This window comes from Sinohyriopsis cumingii, chromosome 9, assembly GCF_028554795.1.
Source record: "Sinohyriopsis cumingii isolate HCF-2022 chromosome 9, ASM2855479v2, whole genome shotgun sequence".
Lineage (NCBI taxonomy): Eukaryota > Metazoa > Mollusca > Bivalvia > Unionida > Unionidae > Sinohyriopsis > Sinohyriopsis cumingii.
The window spans coordinates 39,529,603-39,541,970 of record NC_142969.1 but is presented as its reverse complement, the minus strand read 5'-3'; the positions used below and the strand labels follow the sequence as shown (position 1 = coordinate 39,541,970).

The following is a 12,368-nucleotide window of genomic DNA, read 5'->3' as shown; positions in this document are numbered from 1 at the left end:
TAGTTATTTTGTGCATGAGTGAACAATCGTAAATTTATCAAGTACACCAATGATGTCAATGGGGCTGAGATGGCATGCTTCCCATAAAAAAAAATTCTTATGGTTTTGTGCTTAAGGCCAAGAAATACCAACATATCCAAGACTCTAAATGGTCTCATAATAATATGTCTTTAATTTCCAAGTTGGAGCCCCGTATGACTGAGTGGTCCAAGGCATTCACCTTTACAGATTACTGACATTTCCCCTCTGCCCACATAGGTTTTCCTGTGTTATTCCTCCATCAGATATACTGTAAGCCATGTCTAGCCTATCATGTGCTACAAAAATGGCATTCAACCCATAACAACAGCAACAGTTTCCATGATGGTACCCATGGGATAGGCTGCATTGCTTCTGATTAGGAATGAAGTTTCTTGGAGATAACTGACTTGGGCTCTGATAGTCCTCATAATAACAATGATATCTCATGTACAGTCGATGGCCATGGGAATGACAGAGTAATACATGCATATAAAAGTGTAGCGGCAAACCAGTCTAAGTGTCATGTGAGCATGGTTTGGTCTGCTGCATTGTAATGGAACTTTAAACACATTATTGGCTATAACATCCTGAGAAAAAGAGACCTATGTTTCATAATGGAATTTACTCTAGAACAAATGTTATCTTCATCCGCATAGACCTTGACCTCTGACCCCCAAAACAAAAGGCCTTTTCTATACCCAAAGTTCAAAATCTCTATAAATTTTGGTCAAGGTATGTGGGCTATAACTAAAGGTATTATACAAAAACATTCTCCTTCTTATAATTATTCTTACATTGACCTTTGAAATTTTGATACCTGAATAGATAGGCTTCTTAATTACCCCAAGTGCAAGGCACCGACAAATATTGGTTCATATTCTTTACTTCTGACCTGATGACTGATATCAGTGGAACTATTCCTTACCACATATGCAAGTCTTCTGCAAAGTTTGGTAAGTGTAGACAGTGGCCAACTAGAGTTACTATGCAGAAACCATTTTCATTCTTTCTGTCACAGTAGCCTTGACTTTTGGGTCTGAAATCAGTAGGACTCTTTGCCAAAAATGTATGCCATCCACAAAGTGGGAAGACAACTTTGAGTTATTGTGCAGACATCAAATTACAGACAAAACATTATATTCATGTACGTGTTAAATCTGGATCTCTAACTAACCTGTAAATTAGGAACATCTTCAAATTGCTTGATAAAATCCTCTTCTGTAACTGCACCGGCCAGGGCTGCTGAATACAAAACAAGGTTATGTTATTCCCTTTATTGCTAAAATTGCATGTTCCATTAGGTTATGTAAAAAACTGATGATTCAAACTGCACCTGGTAAACTTGGGTACACTGAAAGACAGAGCAAATTGAGAAAATGGGAGAGGTTGCTGCCATTATTAAACTAAGCCGACAGCTGCAAATAAAATTTTTTTTAAATGGTTTAACTTGGCATAAAACCTTAGACATGAATCATTTGTAAGCACCTTTATTTAGTTGCACAAACTGTTAATCACAAGACATGCAGAAAAAGTAGACAAGAAAAGAAATTACAGCCTAGACTCCTTTATCAAAACAAATGCTTTTATACAAGTCCATAGCTGGGAAAAAATGTCGTAAATTAAAAGTTGTATAAAAACCGTGCTTGTTTATCCAATAGTTTTCCAATGTTCTTAGTGTCAGCAATAGGTATCAGATATACTAGTGTAGACAGTATTAGAATGACAAAAGTACGCTTTTTCAATGGCTTATACATAGCTAAAATACTTTCCTATAAACGTTCGGCTCAGATTTCATCATGTTTGTGATTGAGACAATGATATTTGGTTGTGAAGATTGCATTTAGCCAATTATAAGCCTATGCATCTCCATTTTCCAAAATATTTATAAATACAGTGCATTTACTTGGACATCTTTCTTTGACTTAGGACCACCCCTTACAGTTTCACAAAACTGATTATCAAGTGAGAAATAATGTACTAGGTGCCCAGTTGTGAACTATGTAGACCATGTTTTGTTGTTACATAACTGGCAAGCAGATCAGGGTCTATACAGTTCATACTAGTTGTGATTTCAAGTGAAGAGAATCAATGTATACACTCAAGTTACATCAGATTTATACACAAACTAATTAAGGTATACTTCACACTTTGCCAATAATGACTTCTACAGACACCAGTGAAGATAACAAATGTTTTTAATACCAGATCGTGTGTCAGTATCATTTAGTCTTGTAAATTTTCATATTGAAAGATTGTACAGAAGTAAAAACTGTAAAGTCTGAGTTCCAAGTAAAAACAAGGTTAATAAACATTAGATTTTGAATTCTGTAAATTTCCTAAGTGACAGGCCTCTTCCAGCGCTGTTCAACAAAACTATATTGATACATTTTTTTTTCAAAAAACCCTGAAGCACTCGCTACTGTTACTTAATGCATGTAAATTTTTCATTAACCTGAATTCCATCAAAACAAACTGGGGAGGATATTCTGTATTTGTTACTCTGCTTTAAGATGAATAACCATCAATACGGCTTTCTGGTCTTGGATCAGAGTAGCTATAGTTCAGAATGTCATATTATCAAACTTGTAGGTAGCGGAAAGATCAGTCTGTAATCTGCAAAATAACTGGCACCTGACTGCATTTGTTAGATATTTAGGTTGTAATTCTGCATATCCAAGGCCAGTGAAGAAGTCTGACAGCTAACTGCAGTATCTGGCAGTACAAAAAAATAAAAATTCTTCAGGTTTCATGCTGCAAACCTATTAGAATTAGTCAGTCAAATTGAAATTTTATTCCTTAAAATTTTCTCCCCACTTGCTGATCGAGAATCCAGGCTACCGGTAATAGATCTTAATGCCAAATGCACTTGCTCCATCTGCCAATAGCTTATAGTATTCCACAGCCTGTTGTAATAGTTAAATGGGATTTGACAGCCTGTTGTAATAGTTTCACATGGCTGATACAGACTTTTATGAAATAATTTGTTTCTCTGTGACTGTACTAGTTGAAAAAAGTAAAGTTGATTGTAAATGGCACACAGCATGCCAAGTAGTCATTATTTATTCAGATCAGATAGTCTAGTCTATGTCTGGAAGGCACCCAAGAAACCTTGCAATGATTGAAAAAGCACCTTAATCAAATTCTTTTAAAAAAGTGTTAAAAAGAAATGATGAATGAAACCAAATCTGGACTAGAAAATAGCTTTTCTTAATATGGAAGTCAAAAAATATAAAAAGTCAGTTGGTAATAAACTCTGAAGATTAAAATACTGGGGGAAAAAAACTCAACATATTTTGTTTTAAAATCTAATCAAACAAAGCATCACAAGGTAAAAACTGCAAAAAGCAATTTGTATTTACCATATGTACTTGCTTATGAGTTGAGTCCAGCTACAAACTGCACAGAACCAGATCTGCCATAGTGTATGTGCTGGCAAATCTGGATCTATGCAGTTTGTAAGAAGTAATAAGTCGAACAAACAACACAGATCCTGGTCTGTAGGTGCAATAGGATAAGATAGATCAGGATCTTTGTCATTTACAGTTTAACTTGACTTAAAAGCAAGTATATGGTACATTATATATACATCAAGTGAATGACAAAACACACTTAAACCAAGTCATAAACATGTCAGAACTTGGCCTAATCTACATCTGCTGGTACAAAAAAAAAACACAAAAAAACAACGTTAAAAGAAATAGTTATATCTCAGGACTAGATGTAACAAAAAGTATTTTTAAAATTCTGTGACTATGCAGAGTAGTACACAACAGGTCTACCATAATACTAAAACCTTTGTTGTTCCAGGTACTAAAACTACAATGCAGCAGCTATAATGCAAGAACCCTCAAACAGGCTTCTAATAATTTTATCAAGCTGAATAAACCTGGCAAAAGAATACAAATAACAAATCTCTAAAATGGGTAACGGCACGATGTGCCACTTTCTTCAGAAATCTGGCATGTTTGAGGCTACGACACATCCAACCAAGCCACAGTAGAAAAGACTAGTCACTGAAGCAGGATGTAAACATTTCAAATCTGTGTCAAAATGAAATCGTTCTTAATGTGAATTTATGAAATGGTTCTTTTTACATTTATTTCTCAATATAAGACTAGTTTCTAATTCATTTACAAGACAGCAAGAGAAAAGCAAAGCAAAAGTTAAATGCTAAGAGAGACTGACACAATTGCATTGGAGACACCAATGAAAATTAGGTACCTTTTTGAAGTTGTGTAAAATGAAATAAATCCAATATGAACTTGTGGAATGAAAAATAAGCTTTTTACTAAGTGGCCGAGCGGTCTAAAGCGCTCACCATTACGGATCACTGCCATCTCACCTGTCTGCTTGAGTTCGAGTCTCAGGCTCGGCTAATGTTGCTACGTGAGAAAGCCTGCCAGTAGTTTCTCATGGGTCGGTGGTTCCTCCCGGGGTTTTCCAGGGTTCTTCCTTCACCAATTATACTGGCCACCATGTATAGCCTATCTTGTGCTGAAAAATGGCGTTAAACCCTACAACAACAACAACTAAGTGTTGTGTTTGTTCCTGAATATCTCACAAGTTATTCACCTCAGCAAAGGCACAGAATATATCAAGGGGTTAATGACCGCAATGTAAGAAAAATTCAGGCTTCGAATGACTTAATGTTAAACAAGAACCCCAAGCAGGTTGGACATCACTCATCTTGCTTACATCAATACCAGCTGACCATTTACCTATGAAGGTTTATGTAGTACTGAAAGAAGACAACCTGTGTAAAACAATAACCCAAGCATCCCAAGTCAATTCCACCTATTTTTCAGTCTGATACAGATTCTTAAAAAATAAAGAGAAAAAAAAGCATATTTCTTGCTCACAATCGAACTCACCCAAGATCTTGATACTATGACCTATATCCCAAATTTTTATCAAAATCAGATGAAAAAACACAATCAAAACAGATTTAACAAGTTAACCAATCAGATTACACAGAACAGGCAGTACTGAATGTATAGTATGTGTAGGGTTTATGGGCATAGTACACCTCTCCCTCAATAACTTGCGCACAGTGGGGTCCATAAACATAGACCGCACTATAAGCGAGGCGCGAGTTACCGTGGGACCTCCAAAAATTGAAAAACATCGCTTTGACAGCAAGAAAACTGTGGGGGGAAGTGGCATTAGGGAACTGAGCTATTTAATGACTGAATCCTTATTTTACAATCACTACGATAATAATTTTTAATAACGCGCTTTTTCTAATGAAGTTGTTCGTTATGCAGTTTAAATAACATTTATTTTCAAAATGTCCAACATATGAAAGATCGTTCCAACTGGTTTCAACAACCATTATGTGTACACGAAAAATGTATGTATTATGTCATTGCTTTTGTTTTTTTGATCAGTCTGGTTCCCGTAGTGTTGTTTAATAGTATTCTTTCAAACTGGGAGTCCACAGTGCAGGGAACTAGATTAAATGTTGATACAACACCAAACAAGATTCCTTTTTTTTCTCTTCAAAAACACACAACATTTATTTCGTGAGACAATCCAAACTCAATTTTTGTATTGTTCAATTAGTACAATATTGAATTCGTGATTTCATTGGAAGTAATAATGAAATTTCTTATCATCCTTGAGGATATCTCTAAGTGCCAGTTCAAGAATTCTCTGAAACTCACTTGCCACAATGGTCCGTATCTGTGAAATCAAGCTCTTTATTTTATTATTCATTTCGCTTGGCTGCCTTGTTATCTTTGATCACAGCTATAAAAGAGTCGGTTAATTTAAGGTAGTTTATGTTACATAAACAATAACATTTATAACAGTGTTCAATTGATCAAATGAAGTGAGTTCATCCAACATATGACTGGGGCTGCTAGATTTTAAGATTGTAGGATTTTCATGCCTTTTAACTTTTCTTTTATTCCAACTCCTTTATATGATTAAAAAGACATAATTAACATGATAATACAAAGGAAGCCAGATTTTAATTCAGTGCAACAATACAACAAATACTTCCGCAAGTCAGTTATCAAAACACAGTCAGTACTTAATTAGATTCTCAGAGAAACGCTTGTGGACATAGCTGTTATGGTAGATTGACGCATTTTACGTTTAATTACAAGAGGACACATTGCATTTATCACGATTACACTTAAAAGGAACTGTGTGTGTGTGATTTGGATTTTTAACGTAGCTTTAACTATTTTTCAGTCATATCGCTACGATGTCTGCAGTGTGGCAGTTTATAGTGATGTCTAGCACAGGGGCATCATGCTAAAGACATGTAGCATGATGTCCCACCCAGTCACATTATCCTGACACCAGGCTGACCAGTCCTAACACTAACCTCTTAATGATGAGCACCAAGCAAAGCAGCTGTTAGTACCATTTTTGTAAGTCTTTGGTAAGACTCAGCCAGGGATCGAACCCATGACCTCCCGTTTTGGAGGCAGACACTCTAACCACTAAGCCGCTAGGGCAGTCATTGACGCTTCTAACGTTTTCTTTGACTGTACTGTTGAAAAAACACACCCCTATAAACTCTCTCTGAAACTCAAGTCTGATAAAACTTGATTTGGAAGATAGAGTCATAATTAATGTGCAGTCTCTTGTTCATAATCAACCTTGATGACATAAACCTGTTTAACAAATTTTATTGAAATTGGATGAGAAAAGAAGTCTTGTCATCTTAAAAGGTAACAAGTATAGCCCACCACATATATGCCAACCATTGCAAGTGAAAAATGTTGGCGAACCCAGAAGTGTCCCCTGTACCCCATGCCAAAACTGAAGTTAGCATTTGGAAACCTGGAAAATATAATTTTCTCATTACTCTCCATTGTGTTTCTTCAGAATAAGTGTTTCTTGGAGCTGGATGTTTCATTATCAATTACTCCTCCATAGCAAATGTTTATCCATCTAATTAACCTTGCAAACATCATAAATCTTCATGGTTATGAACTGCTTATGACATCCTCAAACAAATTGAGTATTCATCGTGGTATTAACTATAGCCTTGACACACTTCATGATCTTTGCCTGAAGTGTCTTATTTGCTTCATTATCTATCCTCAACATGATTTATCATAGTGTGATCTAAGTGAAGCAGATGTTAATTATCATTTGGCTGCTCATGTGCAAGATAAAGCAGAATGCACATAACATAACAGCACATCTAATTTCAAGCAAGCAAAAGCAAGATTCAATGGTTAATGTGGCTGTGCACATGAAAATAAATGTAACGTAACTGAATGATCATCTCTTATTTTGTTTTTATTGAAAATGTCATGAAACAATGTCAATTCAGAATTTCTTGTTTCAGATTTGGAGTTTGAAATATTGGTTTGCTAATCTCAAATGAATCTGAATGGTTGCTAGTATGCAAAAGAGACAAAATCATCTCACTAACATGTGCAAATCTCACTATTTGCAGAACCTATCCAACACCATGACCATATAAGCTTATTTACCAGGCTGGTGCTTATCAAAATTCAGTCTCATCCAATCTGATACAAGATTACCTCATAAATATGTATAGATCTTGTTTACGACCTTCACCATTTAACAAGTCGAAGCTAATCTGATCTGAAATACAGTTGAGAAGTTCAGCCACTAAGATGCAGATCTGCCAACCCTGATGAGTCTGTCTCAGTAAGACAGTTGATTTTTTTTCCTCAAGATTGACCAGTTTTCAGTAAGGTGTAACAAAATATCAATAACTGCTATTTTAAAGCTGGAAAACTAAATTAAAAGTTCGACATATCGACGATAAACATTATGTTCAACTGAAAAGTTTGTAAAGTACGCATACTTTATTTACCACTAGTACAGTTGCACAAACTCTAGTTCCAAGCCCCATGCAGCTCAATGGCTTGTTGCTATCTCTCAACTTTACATAATTCTTGGAAATTCTTTTCCATTTCGCATGAGACCAATCATATTTCCAGCCAAAAGACATACTCAAATGGCACATTATGTCAAATAAGCTTAATAATGTCCTTTCCATCTTTTATTCACAAGAATCTAAATACTCATTTTTATTCTTCTGTGTTGATTATTTAACACTTTTATAGAAGCTTATTTTCCCTTTTGTTTTAACAATGTATCACTTTCTATCTTACTCATTATCAAATTTATATGTAAAATTCACTCATTATCAAATTCATATGTCAATCTCACTCGTTATCAAATTCATGTCTATCTCACTCATTATCCAATTTATGTCATTCTCATTCATTATCAAATTCATGTCAATCTTACTCGTTATCAAATTCATATGTCTATCTCACTCATTATCAAATTTATGTCAATCTTACTCATTATCAAATTCATGTCAATCTCACTCGTTATCAAATTCATATGTCAATCTCACTCATTATCAAATTCATAAGTCTATCTCACTCTTTATCAAATTCATAAGTCTATCTCACTCGTTATCAAATTTATATCGCAATCTCACTCATTATCAAATTCATGTCAATCTTACTCATTATCAAATTCATGTCAATCTCACTCAACAAATTCATGTCAATCTCACTCATTATCAAATTCATGTCAATCTCACTCATTATCAAATTCATGTCAATCTCACTCATTATCAAATTTATAAGTCTATCTCACTCATTATCAAATTCATAAGTCTATCTCACTCGTTATCAAATTTATATCGCAATCTCACTCATTATCAAATTCATGTCAACCTTACTCATTATCAAAGTCATGTCAATCTCACTCAACAAATTCATGTCAATCTCACTCATTATCAAATTCGTAAGTCTATCTCACTCATTATCAAATTTACATCGCAATCTCACTCATTATCAAATTCATGTCAATCTTACTCATTATCAAATTTATGTCTATCTCACTCAACAAATTCATGTCAATCTCACTCATTATCAAATTCATATGTCAATCTCACTCATTATCAAATTCATTTGTCAATCTCACTCATTATCAAACTCATATGTCAATCTCACTCATTATTAAATTCATGAGTTTATCTCACTCATTATCAAATTCACATGTCTATCTCACTCATTAGCAAATTCATATATCAATCTCATTCATTATCAAATTCATGTCAATTTCACCTATTATCAAATTCATATGTCAATGTAAATCATTATCAAATTCATATGTCAATCTCACTCGTTATCAAATTCATGTCTGTCTCACTCATTATCAAATTTATGTCAATCTCACTCATTATCAAATTCATGTCTGTCTCACTCATTATCAAATTCATATGTCGATACTTAACTTGTGTGATATCCTGATCATGTAAAACACTTTTATGTCTTTTGAAATAAAGTTGGATCAGAAATACGGTTTCAATAGTGCTAACAAGCTTTTTTGTTAAATTCTCACTTTTATCAAACTCAGTGGAGACCTTGATATTCCATATTCCAAATTTGATTAAAACCAGAAAAGGAATATGGTCAACAAGCAACTGTTAAAGGACAGATGACAGTTGACGCAGGACACATGATGGATGCAGAGCCATGCCATGAGTTCAATGTATCTTATGACCAGGTGAGCTAAAAACTGGCAACTCAAGTCATATCTCATCTATTATTAAAAAGAAGAATGATCCATACCGTGGTAAAATCTGACAGGTAAAAAATTCAACATGAACAAGCTGCAAGACAACAACTTAAGCTACTCCAGCAACGGCAGTGCAATTCTACCTTTAAGGCATGGGTGACTGGTTAGGTGTGTGCATCAAGGAATTAAAAGGGAAACAAGTTAGTAAAAATACCTGAGCTGGATGATGATTTCCTTCTAAATGAACTTCTTAACGAAGCTATCATAACAGAAAAAGATAATGTGCTTATTAGTTAATGGAAGGCATTATATTAAGATTCACGAACACATAGGCCTATGATTTCAATATATTTTACCACAAGGTTTTAAACAAACACCAACATAATGTAATAATTTTAAAAAGATAAACAATCCAATTGACATGTACACATGGAAATACCCCATTCACAGCCATTAAACCAGCATTGTAGAATAAGGTCATCAATACAAAGTATCATTAATCTTAAAGCAATCAATGCAGTACTCACTCATTAAAACATTGTCCATGGGATTGAAAGAGTATACTACCTTACAGTGAGACCCCACTATAATTAAGCACAAGAAGCATAAGTACTCCCTCATTATAATATTATCTATGAGTCATAGAGTATACTATCTTACTGTGTGAGCCCACTGTAACAAAGTACATGATGCATTTAGTACTCCCTCATTATAACATTATGAATCATAGAGTATACTATCTTACTGTGTCAGCCCAATGCAATAAAGTACATGATGCATGTAGTACTCCCTCATTATAACATTATCTATGAGTCATAGAGTATACTATCTTACTGTGTCAGCCAACTGTAATAAAGTACATGATGCATGTAGTACTCCCTCATTATAACATTATCTATGAGTCATAGAGTATACCATCTTACTGTGTGAGCCCAATGCAATAAAGTACATTATGCATGTAGTACTCCCTCATTATAACATTATGAGTCACAGAGTACACTATCTTACTGTGTGAGCCCATTGTAAAAAGGGCATGATGCATGTAGTACTCCCTCGTTATAACATTATCCATGGGAGTCACTGAGTATACTACCTTAAAATGAGACCCCATTATAATAAAATGCATGACTGATACAGTACTCATTAAAACACTGTCCATGAGACCCAAAGAGCATACTACTTATAGTGAGACCGTATTATAATAATGTACATGATGCATACAGTACTGCTTAAATTTAACATTAACCATGGGAGCCACAGGGTAGTACCTTGTAGCAGCATCCCCATATAATGAGGTACATTATGCATAAAATGTGATGTGATGTGATTTGGATTTTTAACTTAACTTTAACAATTTTTCAGTCATTTTGCTACGATGTCTGCAATGTGGCAGTTTATAGTGATGTCTAGCACTGGGGCATCATGCCGCATACATGTAGCATGATGTCCCACCCAGTCACATTATCCTGACACCAGGCCGCCCAGTCCTAACACTAACCTCTTAATGCTGAGCGACAAGCAAGGCAGCTGTTAGTTCCATTTTTGTAAGTCTTTGGTATGACTCGGCTGGGGATCTAACCCACGACCTCCCACATCCAAGACAGACACTTTAACCACTAGGCCACCAGAGCGGTTTATGCATAAAACACTCCCTCATTATAATGCTATCCATGAGAGTAAATGAGTATACAGCAAAACCCCTTATAATGAATTACATGATACATATAATTTTACTACCACTTAATGACATGGGATCCGAGACCACTGTCATCTTATAACAAGAACTATCTTACAATGAAGGCCTTACAGTGAGGGAATGACGTAGTAGTGATGTCATGGAGATATTTACTTTATATTTGTTGTATGAATTTCAACTGTAAACAAAACAAGTTCTTTGAAGAGACTGATGCTCAACTGGGCAAAAAGAATTACTAGGAATTCACAAGACCATTTCTTCCTTTTAACGGCTGCATATTCAAACCATCTCTGATATTCTTAAGCAATAACAAGATTTTCAAATTAGCTGCTATGGTGGACATATTGGATATCAGACTGGCAACACTTTCATTTAGGACAAAGCAGACATCATTAAAAGTCTTCTGGTGAAAACTCCATGTATCAATGATTATCCAGGTAAAGTAGTGATAACAAAATGTTTACAACAGCTGCCATAGCAGTCATACTGGATGTATGAATAGCACCATTTTAATTTAGGTCCAGCTAGTTATCACAAGAAGTCTATCTGTGAAAAAACCTTGTTAATATAGAAATCCATTTGGGAGTAGGCACAATATTATTTTCAAGACAGCCACAATGGTGGCGCTATATTGAAAGTTAGTCATTTTCATTTAGGATCAAGAAGACACCACAAAAACTCTTCAGATGAAAAGCCCATTGCAAAATGACTTTCAATTTAAGAGTAGCTATAAAATGATTTTCAAGATGGCTGCCATGATGGCCATATTTGACTTCAGATCGGCACCATTCTTACTTAGGACCAACTAGACATCATAAGAAGTCTTTCAAAGAACCCCCCCCCCATGTTGATATGACTATCCATTCTGGAGTAGCAATAACAAGATTTTCAAGATTGCAACTGGTGACCATATTGGACCCAAGTAAACACCATTTTCATATAGGATTAATTTGACATCATAAGAAGTCTTTAAGTGAAAACTCCATCTAATTAAGAGTAGCAGCCATAACAAGATTTTCAAGATGGCTGCTGTGGTGACCATACTGGAGGTCAAATTGGCACCAGTTTCCTTTGCGACCAAGTATAAGAAATATTTCAGTGAAAACCTGATGATGAT

General features: G+C 35.0%; 1 protein-coding gene across 1 annotated transcript in view; it reads right to left on the bottom strand.

Moving 5' to 3' along the window:
• LOC149791597 (CLIP-associating protein 1-A-like) overlaps nucleotides 1–12,368 on the bottom strand; it is a 131,667-nt gene that overhangs the window by 5,547 nt on the left and 113,752 nt on the right. Inside the window, exons 11-12 of the mRNA XM_089969457.1 lie at nucleotides 9,770–9,814; nucleotides 1,196–1,263 (exon numbers count right to left, since the gene is read on the bottom strand). Coding sequence (XP_089825583.1) covers nucleotides 1,196–1,263; nucleotides 9,770–9,814 — 113 coding nt within the window. The remainder of the gene's footprint in view (nucleotides 1–1,195; nucleotides 1,264–9,769; nucleotides 9,815–12,368) is intronic.